Source organism: Danio rerio, chromosome 3 (assembly GCF_049306965.1).
Source record: "Danio rerio strain Tuebingen ecotype United States chromosome 3, GRCz12tu, whole genome shotgun sequence".
Classification (NCBI taxonomy): domain Eukaryota; kingdom Metazoa; phylum Chordata; class Actinopteri; order Cypriniformes; family Danionidae; genus Danio; species Danio rerio.
The window spans coordinates 48294507-48317980 of NC_133178.1; the positions used below are offsets into that span (position 1 = coordinate 48294507).

The following is a 23474-nucleotide window of genomic DNA, read 5'->3' on the forward strand; positions in this document are numbered from 1 at the left end:
CTAAGCAGGGCTGCGTCAGGTCAGTACCTGGAAGGGTGACCACATGGGAAAGCTAGGTTGCTGACGGAAGTGGTGTTAGTAAGGCCAGCAGGGGGCACTCAACCTGCGGTGTGTGTAAGTCCTAATGTCCCAATATATTGATGGGGACTCTATACAGCTCAGTAAGTGCTGTCTTTCGGATGAGACATTAAACCAAGGTCCTGACTCTCTGTGGTCATTAAAAATAGGGGTTTAACCCTAGCATCCTGGCCAAATCTGCCCACTGGCCTTTGTCTATTATGGCCTCCAAACAATCCCCGTATCATAACTGGCTTCATTACTCTGTCTCCTCTCCACCAATCAGCTGGTGTGTGGTCTGGCGCAATATGGCTGCTGTTGCGTCATCCAGATGGATGCTGCACACTGGTGGTGGATGAGGAGATTCCCCCTTATGTGTTAAAGACACTTAAAGAATTATTATTATTACGTCTAAATGCATAGAGTTGCTGCCATGTGATTGTCTGATTAGAAATTTGCTTTAACAAGCAATAAAATGGCTGGTGAGTGTACATCTACTTGAAATGGTCCTGAAATAAAGAAAAAGTAGGGCAGTGCATGATTTTGTTATTTGGGAACCAATTGGATTGTTGAAAGTTGGGTGTTGCTAACAAAACCAAGGAAGATTGATGAATTCAAAGCACAAACAACACCTACTTATATTCCTCCCTCTAAAGGAATTTCATGTGACCAGGATGTAAAGAAAGTTGTGTTGAGGGGGAGGTAAGTTTTGTGGTATTAAAGTTAATGAAGGGAAATAAACTTTTCACAAAATAGTGAAGTGCACAGATACATCGTTTATATCTACAATTACTGTATAAATGCAAAAATAAGGAGAGTAAATGTTGATTTCATGGTGACTTTTAGGGCTTTAAAATAGCTTGTAATGTCTAGTTAGTTGAAATGCATCAGATGCTCTTACAGATACAGAGTGTAACATGCATTTCCCCAGGTATATTCTCTATCTATAAATGTTGTAAAGTCAAGAAGATATATGTTAATATGTCAGGAATGTATAAGGCTTCTTTATATTTAAGTTTTTAGACCCATCTCATGAGGAGCCTCTAACAATTTTACACAGTATACATCATTAGAAAAGTGAAGAACTGGAAAGCATTTATACATGGTGCATGCATCAGACTTCATGTGGAAACTTGGCTATTTGATGCAATCTCAAAAGAGTGACTATTTTCGTACAAATTGATCCTTTTTATTTTGTACAAGAACGTAAACTAAAAAAACAAGGCACACCTCCAATCTTCACGCTTATGGGGATGAGGAAATCATGCTAAAATCTTCAAAAAGGATTGTACAAATTATTACAAGTTAGCCACTAAATTGAAAAGATACAAATTGTCAGAATTGTGTTGTATCGTAAATTATGTCGGACACTGCAGTGCGCAAAATTTGACATCATGTTCTGTGACTCCTCTTTATTATTAATATTTTTTAAAATAAATTCAACATGTAACAATTACTAATAATACCAAAATATAGGTAACACTAGCTATGTTTCTATCTAAAATTGTGAATTAACTTCATGCACAAAACTAGATTATCACATAAAATATTTGATACTAAAGCAGGGTTTCCATCCAAAGCGAACAAAATGATCACTTCCTGATTAACAGGCGCCAAATATTTACAGTAAAAACGGAATTCGCTGCGATGAAAAAGCTGCGTGAATCTTTTCTTTATTTAATAAATGACTTGCGCCTTAGAACACAGTCCTGACACGCAGTGAACTGGCGGTAGCGTTCGAAGGTGTGAGACGCGGATCACAGATGCTCTTGATTCTGTAGGTCATTAATAAATATAACAACACTAATACTGAAACATGGTATGGTTATGAAGTTTTAGAATGACTAAAACAACATTTCAGATGTTTTACAATGTGCTCAGCCTGCTGGTTTGTCCATTTACACACATTTTCATCATCACATGATCTCTTATAACAAAATAATGTGACCTTTGTTCTGTAAAAGTTTTTCCATCATAGTTTTTGCGCATATTTTTTCGCATCAAATAAAAAGTTTATCCTTAGTTATGCACAGATTTTTTATGCGCATTTTCAACATTTTTGCGCATCTTGGCATTTCCATCAACCAATATTCAAAATGCACATTAAAATATGTGGATAAAAATATAGCTATACTTTAAGATAGTCTATTAGTTATGTATATACTAATACAAACAAACAAACGAACAATACATTTATTACGCTATCCATTTTTTTACGGAAAAAAGTTGCACATTGTTTGTTCGTGTTAACGTGTTAACTAAGTATGTTATTTAATGTTAGCAAACACAACTTTAGATTTTAATTATACGTTAGTAAAAGTTAAACTATGATTAATCAATACAAGATAATCATACTTAAATCATGTTATTACATTACTTAATTAGCATTAACTAATAGACAATTATTTTACAATGTTACCATAATATATTATTTACTCCATTTCACTGCAACAATCGATTTGTGTGGAACCCTGCATTTAAGTTAACTTAACATATAAAGTATCAAATGAATAACTAATAGTACATAAAAATATGTGGAATACATATTCAAAACTGAATTGTGGATGTCTAAATGACAGATCCCATAGAAATCAATGAAAAAAATTTTGATTCATTAATAATAACAACAGAGTAGTTATTAGTCACTATTAAAATAAGTATTAGTATCTAATAAATAAGAACTAGTATCTATTTAATAAGTACTAGAACTGTATCTAATACATAAGTAGTATCTATTTAATAAGTAGCCTACTAGTATCTAATGAAAAGAACTAGTGTAATGAGTAAGCACTAGTATCTAAAAATAGGCACTAATAAATAAGCACTAGTACTTAATAGAAAAAAAAAATAGTAGTAGGCCTATCTAAAAAAAATAAATAAATAACATTAATATGAAAACAGATACTTGTATGGATTATAGATTAAATGTCAAAACGGCTTGCCATAGATGGGTAATCGAGTAGTGAATTAGCAAGGGGCTGCATAATTCAGACCTCCACTTACACATACCCACTAGAAAGTATTTATTTTCAGCATATACACTAATTCTAGGATATCGGTTTCAATGATTCGAGAGTATGAGTCACATTAATAGCGTCAGGATTGAGAAGCACTATTTTGTTCTAGTGTGTTTTTAAGTTCCCTTAGTTGATGTCATCTTTGCATCCGTTATTAGTGTGTTCAATACGCGGTTAAATATGTAGTCTCTGTTTCATCTGTAACAATGTTTCACAGGCTTTGAGGAAATGATGACACGTTGGTAATGAAAACCTCAACTTTGCACATTAGAGCCAGCCAGATTACTGTAAACAGGCACGTTTAACAGTGTGATGGATGTCAATGTAATTCTTGTTGCTGATGTGTGGTTTCGGTTGCGGTTGTTGAACAGACGTCCACCTCCCCGACGGCCAGAGAACCAGTGGTGAAGCAGATTCAGATCTCCGGAAGCAGTGCTGGGTAAGTTACTTCAAAACAGTCATGTTTTACTAATTAACCCCTTAACTGTTCCTCCAGGGAAAAGGAAATAATTTCATTGTTTAACTCCTAATGTTGCTAATTAACTGTATTTTGTTACATTAAATGTATTTTTTTCAACACATCCCATTATTTAAAAAATATCAACCTCTACTAAATGATTGACATGTCGGTTTAGTATAAACTATGAGAAATCTTAAAATATGAAGTGTAGGACTAATTTTTTTTAAAGGGCACCTAGGTTACCCCTTTTTTCAGATTTAATATAAGTCTGTTGCGTCTCTAGAATGTGTATATAAAGTTTCAGCTCAAAACACCCACCAGATTTTTCATTATACCATTGAAAAGATGCTGTTTTATACACATTTCCAGTAGGGGTGGTTTTGTCGTACTACGCCTTTAAGCCTAGTTCAGGATACAGGCTAACCTCTACTGATGTGTGGATATCTATTATGTTATTGTACAAAATAAACCTGATTTAACTTCCACAAACCGGGATTGAAGCGTCTTCTTTTATAATTGTTCTGACACGCGGCTGGGCTGATGAAGTAAAGCTAAAGTAAATCGCTGTAATTTACTACACACGTGCTGTAATGCGCGCAGCTGTCAATTAATTCGGTGGGCGGGGGGACTGCACTCCTACCTTAAGTTGCGGTCGGTCTGAAAACCGCTCTAATTGGTCCACCGTTTTTATGTTGTTAAATTGAAAAAACAAGAACTGGGTGTGTTTATATTACCCCAATATGATGGTCTATACACTATATATACACATATGTTTGTCCAAATAGCTTGAAAAGTAGAATTTTCACCATAGGTGCCCTTAAAAAAGTAATCAAAGTAAAAAAACGTAATAATACTAGGTAATCTTTATTTTTTAAAGTATGCCATAAAATATTTCAGATTCTCTTTTACTATATCTTTTAACAATAAAACCAAAATCAAGTTTAGTAGTGCAACAGGATTATGTTTGACTTTTAATATATTTATAAACCAACTATGTTGTGTAGTGTAAACCATTATTAAAAGCAGTCAGTATTTGAAACAGTCTAAATATGGTCAACCATTTGGTAGAGCAGGCAGTTAAAGGGTTAAAATTATATTTAAATAACTTTTCTGATCGCTTAGAATGAAATGTAATTTATTTACTTGACTAAATAGTACCTGTAAGTATTAACACAATATATAAATTAAACTTAATCTGTATAAAAATGATCAAAACACATTTTATGTATAATGACATTCATGACTGAAACTATCAAACTCGTTTCTTAAGCAAATGCTTAAGCCAAAAAATGCTGGCCAAATATAACTTGCATTATTTGACAAATTGTACTATTATAAGCCATATCTGAATACTTGCAATCTCTGACCCCCCGACTTTCTACCATATATCATCAGACTTTTTTCATTATTCATTTTTCTTCTTTCAATAATCTTGATAAATGAAACCTTTTTTTTTGTTGTTGACTTAACTGAATATGTATACAAAAAAATACAATTTCTCAGCTCTGAATTTATTTACACAGAACTGTTGAATTTATGTAATGTATTAAAATGAAGTATATTAAATAATAACTCCTTTACTTTTTTCAGCAGATAAGTAATTTAATTACAGTAACTAGTTACTTTGTAATTAATTACACCAAACACTGTCTGGAAGAGACCCTGCAGATGCCTGCAACGACACAACAACTGCTGAGAAGCTGCTGATTCAATGTGTATTTAAAAAAATGGTTTCCAAAATATATGATTTTTCCAGGGATTACAGTCTTTAGTGAGCTTTACTCTTGCTGATTTGGAAAAAGTGCTACGTTTTATCTGCTTTTTTTCTTTTTTATCTTGCATCCAGAAGTAATTTATGGAATTTTTAAATTCTGTTTTCTATTTCTGTGGCATTAAAAGTCTTTAAGTAACCATCTCATAACTTAGAAGCATTACAAACTCTAATATGAAAAAAGGCTGTCTAATGAACACTACTCCATCTTTTCAGATCTACTATTATTCGTTCAATGCAACAATTGCCTACAGCGTTTGATTAATCATTGAAAACAATATAACCTACATTTTCACACAAATAAGACAATGAGAGGGCATATTACTTTTTTATAGTGTTTGTGGAACAAAAGCAGAGGTTGCAAAACCGCAGTGATGCCATATTTTTTTTTCCAACCTTTTAATTAAGATTATCTTTAGTTAAAATACATTTTCTTCATAGATTGAAGAACATTTTAATAATCTAAAGAATTCCCACACCCACCCTGCCCTTCAAACCCAGGTGAGAGAAGCGGTGCAAGAACAGAGCCCTGAGGCACCCCAGTAGCAAGATGGTGTGGCTGGTATACCTCACCTGAATGACTTGTGTAAATTAACCATTAACATCTAAAGAACTTTAACATTCCACAAATGATTATTTATATTATTTAAAGTAGGAAAACTTTAACAGCTGTTTAGTTTAATATACTTTAGGGCAGTGCTTCTCAAACACATTCCTGGAGGACCAGCAGCTCTGCACATTGCCTCCTTAACCAAACACACATGATTCAGATCATCAGCTAGTTAGAAGAGACTGAAATAACTGTAATGGGTGCAACAGACAAAGGAGACATTCAAAACATGCAAGGTTGGTGGTCCTTCAGGAATGTGGTTGAGAAACACTGCGTTATGGAACCTACTTTTTAAAAAATGTTTTTTTTTTTTTTTTTTACAGCATCTCTGCAAAGCTCTATTTTATAACATTTTCACACAATTAAAAAGGTAAAAAAAAACTTTTTTTTTTCTTTAAATGTCACATCCTATGTTTATTGTAGCAAACATCTTTTTTTGCTTGTGTTTTTGCTTGTATTTCAAATAATGGCTAATTACCATAATAGTGCCACAACTTACAGTTATGCAACCTGGCTTATGTTAGCCCTAGGTAAAAAGTGGCACTAACCTCATTTCTAAATGAAACAAGTGTGAAATGTTCCTTTACACCAGTGGTTCACAATTCCAGTCCTTTGGCCACCTCGCCCTGCACATAGACCCTTTTCACATTTCCGGGTTTTTAAGCAGCAGAAGTCGTCATAGTTGAGTAAACTTGGAGAATGGGAGAAAACAACAATATATATATATATATATATATATATATATATATATATATATATATATATATATATATATATATATATATATATATATTTACAATCCTGTTTGTTAAATTGATAAAAGAAGAACGCCACAATGGTATTATCAAGACTAAGAAAAAGGAAAAAGATTGTGTGAGACTGATGCCGGCAACCAGGGGAGAGAACAACATGATAAATTTACTAAATTTACATAAATTTACTCTCAGTCCCATAGATGCTGCATTAGAAACACTTTACATAAGCAGTGATTTTTTTTTTCTTTTTTTTTTTTTACAAGAGAGGTTTACCATTTCTAAAGGTTGAAATTAAACTGAAGTTTTCTCGCTGATGTCAGAAGTCTAAAGTATTCATTTATTAGCCTGCAACATGTACTAATTACTGGTAGCAAGAAATAAATTTGTTCCAATGGTATACTAGCTGACAAAAGTATTTCTGTTTATCCCAGTTGTAAGAGCAACAAATAATAACTTGACTTCTAGTTGATCATTTGGAAAAGTGGCAGAAGGTAGATTTTTCCGATTAATAATCTATTGAACTGCATCACAAAAACTGCAGAACACCTAGTGGAACCCACATGGACTCAAGATTCTGATAGAAATCAGTCAAGTTTGGTGTGGAAAAAATCATGGTTTGGGGTTGCATCAGTATGGGGGCATGCGAAAGATCTACAGAGTGGATGACAACATCAACAGCCTGAGGTATCAGGACATTTGTGCTGCCCATTACATAACAAATTCTTTAGCAGGATAGCGCACCTCCTCATTCTTCAGCCTCCACATCAAAGTTCCTGAAAGCAAAAAAGGTTGAAGTGCTCCTGGATTGGCCAGCCCAGTCACCAGATATAAACATTATTGAGCATGTCTGGGGTAGGATAAAAAAAAAAGGAGGCATAGAAGGGGAATCCAAATGATCGCTATGAACTCTGGGAGTCCTACAAGATTTTTTTTTTTGCTCCAGATGATTAGTTATTTGATGATGAATAGTAGAAAGTTATTAGTAGAAAGTTATTTTGCAGTAGAAGGTATCATAGCAGAGATAAGTGACAAGTGACAAGACTTTAGTCTAAGTAAAGTCAGACCTTACTGTCCTAATTAAACAATTAAATCAATTCATGATCAAAATTTATTGCAATAAAATAAGCATAATTCAGAGGCCTTTGCCTTTCATATAAGCCACTTATGATACCAAATGATCAACTACAAGTCAAGTTATTATTTGTTGTTCCAAAAACTTAAAATAACCTAACTGTTGTCAGGTAATGTACATTCAATTTTGAAAGCATGAAATCAAATTCCAGATTTAATCACAAGACTCCAGCATCTGACCTTTAAAAAAAAACACAAATCATTTCCAGCACTCATTTCAGTAGTCACTTGTTTGACGTCAAAATGCCACACACAATGCAATGACAGCAGATGAAGATGTGTGGCCTGATATTATCCTTTTAATCTTTTAATGCCTCGATTCTGGTGAGCAACTGGCTTTGTTGTTTAACAGCCTTTGTCAGATTTAATTTCCTGATTTGCAAAGAATGACCTTAGTGCCAAATATGTGTATGCTTCATAAATGGAGCACCATGACGTTTATGTGAATCTCTAGGGACACTTATTTATAGGTAGTTTTTACAATGATGAAGATGGTTGTACATAAATGTGACTTGGTTAATGAGAATATTTGTATATTGTTGCAAGGTGATGTAAGAACATTAGAAATACTGGAAATGAATCAGCATTAGAGAATAATGATGGCAGTCTTGAAAGTAGTGTTATGAATCGGAGTAATAACTTAGTCTAGTCATGAATTGATGCAAAATAACAGCAACGACCCATTTTGTGTTTCAAACAAGATGCTGATGTATAATAAAGCCATTAAAAAAAAAACTATTACTTGCATTATTTCTTTTTTTATTTATACCACATAATCCTATAAGGAATCTACTAGCAAATGTTATTAAGTCACATAAATGATTTTAACTGCAGTGTTTTAAAAGTCAAATCCAAATTAGATTCACATTCAAATGTCTGTACAGTGATTCAAATAAATGTTGTGTTCACCAGTGTTTGCTGCTACATACTCTTCTTATTAAAACTAAAACAAGTTTAACTAATACTCCAAGATTTCACTGATATCTCTAAAGACCTCACAGTTTTATAGAGTGTTTAGTTAGGACCTGAGAGTGTCCAGAATCCATCCTTTTAATATTTGGCATAAGCAGTGCATTGGGTGTTACAGTGTTCAACTCTGCTATGTGCAAACTTTGTGTTTGTCGTTGAATAATCTGCGTAACGTGTAGACCTGTGTGAGGGCCACACTGATCATCACCAGCAGACTGGCGCAGGACCAGAAGGAGACGCGCCAAAGGTTATCCTCCAGCAGGTATCGGTCACGAGCCTCGAACGCCCGCAGTGTCGTCTGAAGCTGACGGCTTCGCTCCAGGCTCTTGTGCACTGCGTCCATCGAGTCCTGTGTGAGGACAGAAGAACATCAATGCAGCTATATTTATTTATTGCCACATCAGCAACTTATGGCTATTTAGTGGCAAAATGGATATACAAAAAATTAAAATTACATGATTAAAAAAAATTCGTATTACAATAAAAAAAAAGTTACTTGACAAACTAGACAAATATATAAAACATAAATAGATCAAATACACACAAAAATATATTCAAAGTTAAATATGATTTTTCAGTTCATTCATTCATTCATTCCTTCATTCATTTTCTTGTCGGCTTAGTCCCTTTATTAATCCGGGGTCGCCACAGAGGAATAAACCGCCAACTAATCCAGCAAGTTTTTACACAGTGGATGACCTTCCAGCCGCAACCCATCTCTGGGAAACATCCACACAAACATTCACACACACACACACACACACACACACACACACACACACACACACACACACACACACACACACACACACACACACACACACACACACACACGCACACACACACAACGGACAATTTAGCCTACCCAATTCATGCATGTCTACCCAATTCCGCATGTCTTTGGACTGTGGGGGAAACCGGAGCACCCGGAGGAAACCCACGCGAAGGCAGGGAGAACATGCAAACTCCACACAGAAACGCCAACTGAGCCGAGGTTCGAACCAGCGACCCAGCAACCTTCTTGCTGTGAGGCGACAGCACTACCTACTGCGCCACTGCCTCGCCCTTTTTTTCAGTTCAATTTTTGATAAATAATTTTAAATCCTTCCTTTTTAAAAATCAAAGTACTCTGCTTAAAACATTTTGTCTAATGGTATTAAAACTTCCACATTCCAACAAAATATGTTTTATGGTAAGAACAGCCTGGCAATAATTACATTAAGGCGATGCTTTGTTGTTCAGTAAATATAAATGTGTCAGCCTAGAATGTCCAATTTGACATATAGTATAGACAGTCTGATCTCAAATGCCTATAGATGCCTGGTCTCAAAATAATAGATTGCTAGATGTCTTTCATTTATTTTCTTGTTAATTTCATGTAGTTTATTAATCATGCAGTTGTCCCATTCTCTTTGCCATGTTTCATCTATGTACAAATTAATTGTGGGTATCAATTCCTCAGGAAGAATTAAACATTCTGTCACATTCAAGGAGATAAGCCTTTTTATTCAATGCAGCTTCAATAAACAATTATACATCTTTATAGTTTGGTTAAGGGTCGCTGGTTTGGCAATTCTGTGTGGAGTTTGCATGTTCTCCCCATGTTTGCGTGGGTTTCTTGCAGGTGCTCACTATAGGTGAATTGAACTAATTGGGCTGTAGTGTCTGTGAATGACGCAGTGTATGGGTGTTTCCCAGAACTGGGTTGCAGCTGAAAAGGGCATCTGCTGCATAAAAACATATGCTGGAATAGTTGGTGCTAACACTTTATTTTATAGCCCATTTGAGTATTAGTAGACTGTCTGCTTAATATCTGTTGTTACTGCTCCTTTAACAGACATTTAACTGACTATAAGAAGCTTTGCAAGTACATGTCAACTTACACTAACTCCAACTTAACAGTCTACTTACAATCTAATGAGAATTAGTTGACATGTAGATGCAATGTAACTTATATTTAACAAACAAACCATCAAAGTGTGACCTATTTGGTGGTTTATCCCACTGTGGCGACCTCTGAAATAGAGACTAAGCTAAAGGAAAATGAATAAATAAAGTGCAAACATTTAAAAAGAAATTCAACAAAAGCATGATTTTGTTATAACAATATAAACTTCCAAGGTTAAGTGGAGTATCTACATAAAACACAAAAAAAATCTACTGTAAATGTTTTGACACCAGCTTGGGTGTTGTAGATACTACAAATTTGACAATTGTTGATGTTGTTGTTTTTTTTTTATTTATTATTTATTTATTTATTTAATTATTTATTTATCTATTTTTCCTGAAGTGTGATAATGTCACAAGAGAGAACAGATGTTAAAATCAGGGGTTCTCAAACTTTCAGCCCAAAAGCCCCAAAATAATTCAAGTGACTCATGACCCCCATTATGCTCTGAGGTGGTTATAAACACAAATACTACACACAACAGTGCACACACACAACAATAAGAACTATATGAACACAGCTATTACAAAAAAATAAAATAAAGTGCAATAGCCTAATAACCATATTATTTTATAGTCATTATTCATTTGTTTAATTTGATATTAACCTCACTTTATGAGAATGGTGGGCACAAAGTTTATAGCATAACACCATTCTTGGTTTAATTTTGGAGACCGCCACTTGGAGATCATCCTATATGTTTAGTCGTGGCCTTTATTTATAATGTATGTGGTTAATGTTAAGGTATCAAAGTTTAACATTGTGCTGTAAAATAAAAAAATTAAAAATAATAATAAAAATAAATAAATATAAATATATATATATATATATATATATATATATATATATATATATATATATATATATATATATATATATATATATATACACATTAATTCATTCTCTTTTTGGCTTAGTCTCTTTATTAATCGGTGATCGCCACAGCAGAATGAACCACCAACTTATACAGCAGATGCCCTTCCAGCTACAACCCATTACTGGGAATCATCCATACACTCTCATTTACACACATACACTATGGATAATTTAGCCTACCCAATTCACCTGTACCGCATGTCTTTGGACTGTGGGGGAAACAAGAGAATCTGGAGGAAACCCACACGAACACTGGGAGAACATGCAACCTACACACAGAAATGCCAACTGACCCAGTTTGAACCAGTAGCTTTCTTGCTGTGAGACGACAGTGCTACTCACTGCACCACCGCTGTTAATAGTTATTAATAGTTTATTAACATATATGAGATTTTTTTAAAAATCACCAAGTGAACCCCCATCATTGTCTCGCAACCCCCCAGGGGGTCCCGACACACACTTTGGGAACCACAGAGTACAATGCTTATTTTAGGCTTTAACTCTTTAATTTTAGGCTTTGTTTATAGACTTTTAATTTTGACCAAATGTGTAGTTACTACTCTTTGCCTTTGTATGGCAGCATACAGTAGTGTTTATTATGATATATAAAACATTTCATATTCTGTTTCAGAGCTCTCTTGCAAAAGGAATTACATGAAGCAAGGTAAAAAAAAAAAAAAAAAAAAAAAAAAAAGTAAATGTTATCATAATTGTTTACCCTGGAAGACAAACCCAGTCTTAATTTTACAGGAATATTTATAGAAATAGCCAACAATATATTGTGAGTCATAATGATTGATTTTTCTTATTATACTAAATTTCATTAGAATATTTAGTAAAGATTATGTAAAAGGATGACATTTTGTAAATCGTCTGCATAAATACAATAGACAACATTTGAAGAGGTTCAAAACCATCAAAGTTGTCCTAAAACTATTAAACACCCAATCTTTTCTTAGGAAAATTTTGACAACTTTTTTTGATCCAATCGTTGATTACTGTAAATCAATAGCGATACTCCAATCAAGGCTGCAGCAGATACAGAGTACTGATTCCTTGTCACGGTGACCGGCCGACATAGAGTACTGATTCTGGTGCTTTGAACTTTTTTTAATGCATAATGCACAGTTTAATTTTAAGTATGATAAGTGGAAATCTTTCCTCACCTAAGAGAATACATTAGGGATGCTGCATTGAAATGCAAACATATAAATCCAATACTTCATAATTAAAAGAAAATAGGCCTAAAAAAAATTGTTTAGAACATCATGAGATGTCTGCAGAAGTCGTTTGTCATGGAGACAAGTAGACATTGCACTGGGTCAGTCCCGCTTGACACCAAGATAGGTGATACACACACACACACACACACACACACACACACACACACACACACACACACACACACACACACACACACACACACACACACACACACACACACACACACACACACACACACACACACACACACACACACACACACACACACACACACACACACACACACACACACACACACACACACACACACACACACACACACACACACACACACACACACACACACACACACACACACACACACACACACACACACACACACACACACACACACACACACAACGGACAATTTAGCCTACCCAATTCATGCATGTCTACCCAATTCCGCATGTCTTTGGACTGTGGGGGAAACCGGAGCACCCGGAGGAAACCCACGCGAAGGCAGGGAGAACATGCAAACTCCACACAGAAACGCCAACTGAGCCGAGGTTCGAACCAGCGACCCAGCAACCTTCTTGCTGTGAGGCGACAGCACTACCTACTGCGCCACTGCCTCGCCCTTTTTTTCAGTTCAATTTTTGATAAATAATTTTAAATCCTTCCTTTTTAAAAATCAAAGTACTCTGCTTAAAACATTTTGTCTAATGGTATTAAAACTTCCACATTCCAACAAAATATGTTTTATGGTAAGAACAGCCTGGCAATAATTACATTAAGGCGATGCTTTGTTGTTCAGTAAATATAAATGTGTCAGCCTAGAATGTCCAATTTGACATATAGTATAGACAGTCTGATCTCAAATGCCTATAGATGCCTGGTCTCAAAATAATAGATTGCTAGATGTCTTTCATTTATTTTCTTGTTAATTTCATGTAGTTTATTAATCATGCAGTTGTCCCATTCTCTTTGCCATGTTTCATCTATGTACAAATTAATTGTGGGTATCAATTCCTCAGGAAGAATTAAACATTCTGTCACATTCAAGGAGATAAGCCTTTTTATTCAATGCAGCTTCAATAAACAATTATACATCTTTATAGTTTGGTTAAGGGTCGCTGGTTTGGCAATTCTGTGTGGAGTTTGCATGTTCTCCCCATGTTTGCGTGGGTTTCTTGCAGGTGCTCACTATAGGTGAATTGAACTAATTGGGCTGTAGTGTCTGTGAATGACGCAGTGTATGGGTGTTTCCCAGAACTGGGTTGCAGCTGAAAAGGGCATCTGCTGCATAAAAACATATGCTGGAATAGTTGGTGCTAACACTTTATTTTATAGCCCATTTGAGTATTAGTAGACTGTCTGCTTAATATCTGTTGTTACTGCTCCTTTAACAGACATTTAACTGACTATAAGAAGCTTTGCAAGTACATGTCAACTTACACTAACTCCAACTTAACAGTCTACTTACAATCTAATGAGAATTAGTTGACATGTAGATGCAATGTAACTTATATTTAACAAACAAACCATCAAAGTGTGACCTATTTGGTGGTTTATCCCACTGTGGCGACCTCTGAAATAGAGACTAAGCTAAAGGAAAATGAATAAATAAAGTGCAAACATTTAAAAAGAAATTCAACAAAAGCATGATTTTGTTATAACAATATAAACTTCCAAGGTTAAGTGGAGTATCTACATAAAACACAAAAAAAATCTACTGTAAATGTTTTGACACCAGCTTGGGTGTTGTAGATACTACAAATTTGACAATTGTTGATGTTGTTGTTTTTTTTTTATTTATTATTTATTTATTTATTTAATTATTTATTTATCTATTTTTCCTGAAGTGTGATAATGTCACAAGAGAGAACAGATGTTAAAATCAGGGGTTCTCAAACTTTCAGCCCAAAAGCCCCAAAATAATTCAAGTGACTCATGACCCCCATTATGCTCTGAGGTGGTTATAAACACAAATACTACACACAACAGTGCACACACACAACAATAAGAACTATATGAACACAGCTATTACAAAAAAATAAAATAAAGTGCAATAGCCTAATAACCATATTATTTTATAGTCATTATTCATTTGTTTAATTTGATATTAACCTCACTTTATGAGAATGGTGGGCACAAAGTTTATAGCATAACACCATTCTTGGTTTAATTTTGGAGACCGCCACTTGGAGATCATCCTATATGTTTAGTCGTGGCCTTTATTTATAATGTATGTGGTTAATGTTAAGGTATCAAAGTTTAACATTGTGCTGTAAAATAAAAAAATTAAAAATAATAATAAAAATAAATAAATATAAATATATATATATATATATATATATATATATATATATATATATATATATATATATATATATATATATATATATACACATTAATTCATTCTCTTTTTGGCTTAGTCTCTTTATTAATCGGTGATCGCCACAGCAGAATGAACCACCAACTTATACAGCAGATGCCCTTCCAGCTACAACCCATTACTGGGAATCATCCATACACTCTCATTTACACACATACACTATGGATAATTTAGCCTACCCAATTCACCTGTACCGCATGTCTTTGGACTGTGGGGGAAACAAGAGAATCTGGAGGAAACCCACACGAACACTGGGAGAACATGCAACCTACACACAGAAATGCCAACTGACCCAGTTTGAACCAGTAGCTTTCTTGCTGTGAGACGACAGTGCTACTCACTGCACCACCGCTGTTAATAGTTATTAATAGTTTATTAACATATATGAGATTTTTTTAAAAATCACCAAGTGAACCCCCATCATTGTCTCGCAACCCCCCAGGGGGTCCCGACACACACTTTGGGAACCACAGAGTACAATGCTTATTTTAGGCTTTAACTCTTTAATTTTAGGCTTTGTTTATAGACTTTTAATTTTGACCAAATGTGTAGTTACTACTCTTTGCCTTTGTATGGCAGCATACAGTAGTGTTTATTATGATATATAAAACATTTCATATTCTGTTTCAGAGCTCTCTTGCAAAAGGAATTACATGAAGCAAGGTAAAAAAAAAAAAAAAAAAAAAAAAAAAAGTAAATGTTATCATAATTGTTTACCCTGGAAGACAAACCCAGTCTTAATTTTACAGGAATATTTATAGAAATAGCCAACAATATATTGTGAGTCATAATGATTGATTTTTCTTATTATACTAAATTTCATTAGAATATTTAGTAAAGATTATGTAAAAGGATGACATTTTGTAAATCGTCTGCATAAATACAATAGACAACATTTGAAGAGGTTCAAAACCATCAAAGTTGTCCTAAAACTATTAAACACCCAATCTTTTCTTAGGAAAATTTTGACAACTTTTTTTGATCCAATCGTTGATTACTGTAAATCAATAGCGATACTCCAATCAAGGCTGCAGCAGATACAGAGTACTGATTCCTTGTCACGGTGACCGGCCGACATAGAGTACTGATTCTGGTGCTTTGAACTTTTTTTAATGCATAATGCACAGTTTAATTTTAAGTATGATAAGTGGAAATCTTTCCTCACCTAAGAGAATACATTAGGGATGCTGCATTGAAATGCAAACATATAAATCCAATACTTCATAATTAAAAGAAAATAGGCCTAAAAAAAATTGTTTAGAACATCATGAGATGTCTGCAGAAGTCGTTTGTCATGGAGACAAGTAGACATTGCACTGGGTCAGTCCCGCTTGACACCAAGATAGGTGATACACACACACACACACACACACACACACACACACACACACACACACACACACACACACACACACACACACACACACACACACACACACACACACACACACACACACACACACACACACACACACACACACACACACACACACACACACACACACACACACACACACACACACACACACACACACACACACACACACACACACACACACACACACACACACACACACACACACACACACACACACACACACACACACACACACACACACACACACACACACACACACACACACACACACACACACACACACACACACACACACACACACACACACACACACACACACACACACACACACACACACACACACACACACACACACACACACACACTCACACACACACACACACACACACACACACACACACACACACACACACACACAAATGAACGTTATGAAAACTAAAGTTTGTTTTACAGTTGGCGGTTCGCTTACTTTTATTTGGTACAATTGCATTCATATCAGAAGTGAACCTTACCCTAAATCACCGCTTTCAGGCAGACTTGGGTACAATTCGTGGGTGCGCATATGAGTTTAAAAGACATAGTTCACACAAGCTAAACGTACCGTACTCTGACGTAAAACAAACCCAGGTGCGAACCAAAAGTGCTAGTGTTAAAGCATCCTAATACAGGGCGTACTCACACTATGCTCTCCCAACCATGCTTACGCCCGTTTCCTGGATCGTTTGAGAAGTGTAAGTGCTCTAAATCGGGCTCAAGCACGATTCACTTGGCCGGCCCTGGGCCGGTTGGAAGAGGTGTGCCAGAGTGTGGTTCACCTGGGCTTTGGCGCAGCATGCTTGTGTGTGAGTTCAAAACGCGCCTGAGCCCAAAACTAAAGACGAGACGTGACTTTTAAGGTTCCATTTATATAGAGCTTCTTAAACTGAACAGCGCATCATCAATGACGCAAGCATGCCCAGGCCAAATGTAATGTGAGTGCGGGCCGTCAGGGAGACCGGAGGGGGGACAATTGTGCTTTGGCACCGTTTAAGGCAGCTGTACATAGTGTGAGTACACCCTTAGCATCTTTAATGATTATTGTAGGTGTGAAGTTGTGTAAATGCATATGTCACAGTAGCAGATATCATTAGTGAAAAGGATAGGCTGACATTATACAAATGTGATACATAGATATGCGCCATAATGAAACTTAAATAAAACTCATTTTAGCCATTCAGAAAAAACTAAGCAAGCTCACTTAAAAAGGAAGCTTTTCTAACTACCCTTGAGCTAAACAGAGTGTGACCCCAATATGGCATCACACTATACGCCTTTGTTTGTTGTGAATAGGCGCCCTCTAATGGCAACAGTGCCTTTAATCCTTATTAAAGAAAAAAATATATATATATTTTTTTTAATCAGGCACTTTGAGCTTTATAACTACAGACATTTTACATTCTTATAATAATAATAATAATATTAATAATAATAATAATAATAATAATAATAATAATAGTAATAATAATAATAATAAACATGCACCACTGCATGAAAGAGGATATCTGAAAAGCATGATGGGGCACTTTAAATCTCATAATCCACATGATCGATCTCCTGCATTAATAGATGTAAACAGAGGCAAATAAATGAAAAGACGTTTGACTATTGTTTACCCTGATATCCTCCAGTTTGTACTCCAGTGAGTCCTCAGGTTCAGCCAAAGCAGCCCAGTCTTCATCATCCTCATCCTCTCCTTCTGGTCCATCCATGATCACCTCCACATACACCATCTTCTCCGATATACGGCTGAAGCTGTTGTCAAAGCAGATCCGGTAGTCGCCCTCCTCAGTGGAGTCAACACTGATTTAAAACACACAGCAAGCTTACTACAATGCATTTAATGACTTTAAGAAAAACTAAAAATTAAAATGAAACTAATATAACCGTTTTGCTTCAGAGCTTCAGTGAATCAAATACATACATTTAACTGAATTACATCTAATATATTAATTCAACTTGTTCAAATGTTCAGTGTTTTGGGGGGATAATGAGTACAGCCGGCAGCTACCGTAGCTCTCAGCAATTCACATGGTCATGGTGTTAGAGATAACCGGGGTATACACTGACGCCCCATTATCTTGATGGGGACTCTATACTGCTCAGTGAGATGTTAAACCGAGGTCCTGACTCACTGTGGTCATTAAAAATCTGCCCACTGGCCTCTGTCCATCATGACCTCCCATCTAACCATCCCCATATCGTAACTGGCTTCATTACTCTCCTCTCCACCATCAGCTGGTGTGTGGTCTGGCGCATTATGGCTTCTATCGCGTCATCCATGTGCATGCTGCACACAAGTGGTGGATAAGGACACTTTTTATTGTACTATTTAACATCCATGTGCTAGCACAGGTGTCTATTAATATACATACAACTACAATTTTAATGAACTTTCAGCTTTTACATACAAACACCTATTTTACAAGAAAAGTGTCTTGTGAACACTTTTGGTGCCAGTTTCAGACTGCTGACAATGTTTTCCGACATAAACCACTAAAATGATCTGAAACAGCTTCACTTTATTATTTTATGTTCAGTCCATATAAATAAAAAAAAATTAAAAAAAAAAACTAATAATTTAACTTAATTCCTTCATGTTGTCCCAACACAAATCGATTGTGTGGAACCCAGCATTTTTTACAGTGTGGATTGCTGGACGTGGTCATGGATTCACAATTGTATAACCCAGGGGTGTCCCAAACTCGGTCCTGGAGGGCCGGTGTCCTACATATTTTAGTTCCAACCCTAATTAGACACACCTGAACCATCTAATGAAGCTTTTTCTAGGTATACTAGACTTCCAGGCAGGTGTGTTGGAGGAAGCCGGAGCTAAACTATGCAGGACACCGGCCCTCCAGGACCAAGTTTGGACACCCCTGGTATAAACCATAATAGGGGCGAATAAATGAAGAAGAAATATTTATTTTCCCCATGGTTTTATTATTACTTATTATTATTTAAGATACAGATTAGAACAATGTACATCTCACCATTTAAAGGGCTGACCCCCACACATCTTCTTTTGACATCCTTCAGTGGGTCAAGCATTAATTATGTGGGTCAAACCTCCCTTTTAAATTGTGCCCTGGTTATAAGCACACATAATTTGCTAAATAAATCAGAATTCAAAATTGCAGGATATGAACTAAGAGTTCGAAGATAAAAGTATGGTGGCCGAGAGAGCTTCACGCTCTGCAATTTAAAAAAAAAAAAGCACATGCAAGTTGGCGTAGTGGTTAGTGCGTCGCCACATGCACTCGCGGCAACTCGAGTTCGATTCCACTTCGCGTTCCTTCACCTCTCTTTGCTACCAATGCATTCATGTCAATTCTTTCTACTTTCCAATCCAAATAAAGGTGAAAACCCCCAAAGAAATAATTATAAAAAGAGAAAGCACAGTACATGTGTTGCAAATTGGTCACAACACAAACAACTGAAGAAACGCGCAGCAAATTGGTCACAACACTTGCTGACATTAACTACCTAGCATCAGTTTCTGCGAAGATGGAACTGTTTTCTGTGAAGTCAGTTTTCAGTTCACTGTCAGTCATGCATCCAGCATGCAAACTTGCAGCAGAAGACATGCAAATACAGTGGATTATGATGGTCCGAAACTCACGGGTATGCAAATGAGTAAACGTGTAAAGGTTCAGCTCTGTGGGACCTGAAACTCACGTGTGGATGCCGTCAGATTTTCTGAAGTCTGAGACCAGTCTGTACCCCCGGGGGGAGATCAGAGTGAAGCCCACGTCCAGTCCTGAGCCTGCGATCACCTGCACACATACACAGATTGCACTGTTTCACAACAATGTTTATTTCTGTGAAGTGACCTGCACATCCAACTGAACATTTAGTGTTATAAACCATAAACATGTTCTACTGTATGTGAAACTGTCAGCTATTCAAAGAATTTCAATAATTTTTGTCTCTACATTTTTATGCAAGTGACTTACAGTAGGGTGATTAAATGAGATAAACTTTTAAAGAAATAGTTCCCATAAAAAATACTCGTTAAAAAAAGATGAGCATAAAATGGAGACACTTTCAACAAACAAATTCCTGAATATGTGCATTAAACATGTCCTGTGATTTTTGTTATAAGAGATCATGTGATGATAAAAATGTGTATTTGAATTGACAAAATAGCAGCTGAGCACACTGTAAAACATCTTAAATGTTGTTTTGGTCATTCTAAAATGCCTTAATCATTTAAGTATTAGTGTCATTATATTATTAATGACCTCCAGAATCAAGAGTATCTGTGCTCCGCTTCTGATGCCTCAAACACCACTGCACATTCATTGCGATTCAGGATTGCCTTCTGAGGCGCAAGTCATTTCATAAGTTCACACTTAGCTGATGATTGATTATAAGCATGTTTGGCATGCTGTCCCAGGAGAGAGCCCTGGGCTCCCTCCCGTTTGCAGAGAGTGGAGCTCTGAGCTCAGGTAGGTCTCGAGAACTCCCCCCTTTTTTTTTTTTTTTAAAAAGCTGATGACAGAAAAATGATTGCCATGAAAAGAATTGCGATATGAGAGTTTTACTGTAGTGCTAAATTTAGATTGATCAATTAACTTGTAATGCACGTTTTTGGAATGTGGGAGGAAACCAGAGAACCCGTGGGAAACCCATGCGAGCCCGGGAAGAACATGTAAACTTGCCTGCCTGAAAACCGGCCTGTTAATGGACTAGAACCGGTGACGTTCTTGCTGTGAGGCAACAGTGTTAATCACTGGGCCACCGTGCCGTCCTATGAAGAGTAAGGTGGAGGAGTAGGGGTGGAAGGGGGAGATTCTTCAAATCAAAGATGACTGTAGTGAGAAACCCTGGCTCTATATAGTGGGTAAGGAATCGTCTGATTGGTGGATCATGCATAGTTAATGCAGAACCAGTCATGTTCAATCAATCACAAGGTCCTCTCGAAATTACTTTATAATAAACTTAAGTCATGAAATTAAGAAAATATTTATGCAGCTTCTCCTATTGCAGCAAATTCCGTCTTTACTGTTGATATTTGGCGCCAGTTAATCAAGAAGTGACGATTTTGTTTTGATTGACTCGTTGCATGGAGATGCTGCTTTATTCGCAAATCTTTTATGCATTAATCCAGGTTTGCATATAAAGTTAATTCACATTTTTAGATAGAAGCATAGCAAAGGATAAATAAAAATAAAATACATAAATACATTAAAAACAACAACAACACAAAATAATTTTGCATAAGAAATTGTTCTTGTGGTTTGAAATGATTTCGAAGATTATTTTTGAGAATAGTGTAAATTTTATAAAATGTGGTGTAACTATACAGGAAAAAAAAAACATTCTTTTATAGTTTACAGCGATCTTTTATATACATAACTTTTTCGCAAATATAAATCAAGTGCGGGCGTCATGGTGGCTCAGTGATTAGCACAGTCAGCTCACAGCAAGAAGTTAGCTGAAAATCCGAAAACTAAAATATATTAATTTGTGTTCTCAAGATGAATGAAGGTAAGACATTTGGACATGCAGGTGAGTGACATAACTTGACTGGAAATGTTAAGAACAAATGGGAATAATTGACTTTCGTCAGTTGGTGAAGTTTGTTCCTCGCCTTAAAATGTCTGACATATTAGTACAACTCAAAAACAGACGAATTTCATTTTCAGCAGTGATAAAAATGTGAAACTTGTTCAGTGGCATCATGAAAACACTGTACTACGTCCTCTTTTCCCCAAATTCAAATGACAGGCCTCCTATCAACCACCAGCTGATAAAGCAGCTCAATGGAAAAGCCTGTTTGTCATTACTGGAGATAAAATGTGACAAGCAACAACTATGCAGCACTAGAGACGTTGTGATCCTGCCGGCAGATGGACTGAGCTTTGACTGGGGTCAACTGTCCCGCAGCTGTGCCTGTTTTTAGCGTAAAGCAGGACGGCTCCACAAACACACCCCAGACACGTGGCACAGCTATAGTGAAGTTGGATGATGACTTGAGTTACTGACTTCTGTCTGTGTGTGTGTGTGTTGCTACAACTGAACGACGATTGCTAAAGTCCTGCCACTGACTTGTCAATATTATTGAACATCCCACCAGAACTGTAGAAAAAAAACACAATCATGAAACCAAATCCAAACACACAAGTCATTTATGATATGTGAACAGACAAGAGAGTCATGCAGCGATCTTTACTGAAGTCATGCTGACATGAGCTTCAAACAAATGCACTTTGACCAAAACATGTGCCAGCTGAATGCGAAAGGAAAGTCCTGCGTCTTCCTGGTCATTATACCTTCAGGGAAACCTGCAATATAATTCTTAAAAGTTAAACAATAAATGTATGCCAAAACAACCAAACTAAGAGTGGCCTCTTTTAAATACTTCAAAAATGTATATAGTAGCCTAGTGTTTTTTTTTTTTTTTTTTTTTTAATAACAAATATGCAAAATGATAAACATGAAACATCAAAACAAGCACCTGCTTATCTGTTTTGTTTATGTTTCACAAACCATTTTAAGCATGTTTTTATTTGAACCTGAAGTCTAATAAAATATTTAGTTAAAGTTTGTATTGACCTGGTACTCCACTTCCATGCTGCTGTTCTTGGTGGCCGTCTGGAAGAAGCACTCGGTTGCTCCAGCAGGCAGAAGGAAGGTGAACTCGGTGTCTTTATTCTGTCCGAAAGTGAATCCCAAATCCAGACAGAGCGTCAGGAAGGATAGAAAACAAACCGCGAGACGCGTCTCGTCCATGACTTTTGCTCTTCCTAACACACTTAAGCAGCTGTATCAAACAGGCAGTGTGCACTGCAAGCGACGCGACCTCACCAGGACTCTATCATTGCCAAACTTCACCGCGAGCGCATTGTCTGGACTCCCG

At 36.1% G+C, this 23474-nt stretch overlaps 2 protein-coding genes across 8 annotated transcripts in view; one reads left to right on the top strand and one right to left on the bottom strand.

Annotated features, from left to right (window-relative positions):
• dnm2a (dynamin 2a) overlaps positions 1-5293 on the top strand; it is a 90891-nt gene extending 85598 nt beyond the window's left edge. For 4 of the 7 annotated variants that reach the window (XM_073941991.1, XM_073941979.1, XM_073941968.1 and 1 more), the window contains 2 exons: positions 3446-3513; positions 5125-5293. In XM_073941991.1, the coding sequence (XP_073798092.1) occupies positions 3446-3482 (37 nt within the window). In that variant the 3' untranslated portion in view covers positions 3483-3513; positions 5125-5293. The remainder of the gene's footprint in view (positions 1-3445; positions 3514-5124) is intronic. The other 3 variants (XM_068217201.2, XM_068217206.2, XM_073942002.1) reach the window with 1 other exon arrangement.
• A 3250-nt stretch (positions 5294-8543) lies between these two features.
• tmed1a (transmembrane p24 trafficking protein 1a) lies at positions 8544-23474 on the bottom strand. Its single transcript, NM_001003487.1, has 4 exons — positions 23171-23474; positions 20288-20385; positions 18226-18412; positions 8544-9119 (listed from the first exon to the last, which is right to left on the bottom strand). Exons 1-4 carry the CDS (start codon positions 23345-23347, stop codon positions 8901-8903), a joined length of 681 nt encoding a protein of 226 aa, NP_001003487.1. The 5' UTR covers positions 23348-23474; the 3' UTR covers positions 8544-8900.

Excerpts from the sequence above, each read along its gene's own strand:
- tmed1a (NM_001003487.1), bottom strand. The coding sequence starts at position 23,347 with ATGGACGAGACGCGTCTCGCGGTTTGTTTTCTATCCTTCCTGACGCTC. Across the intron at positions 18,413-20,287 it reads AAATCTGACGGCATCCACAC|TGTTGACTCCACTGAGGAGG; the intron begins GTGAGTTTCAGG and ends GTTTTAAATCAG. Across the intron at positions 9,120-18,225 it reads ACAAACTGGAGGATATCAGG|GACTCGATGGACGCAGTGCA; the intron begins GTAAACAATAGT and ends GTCCTCACACAG.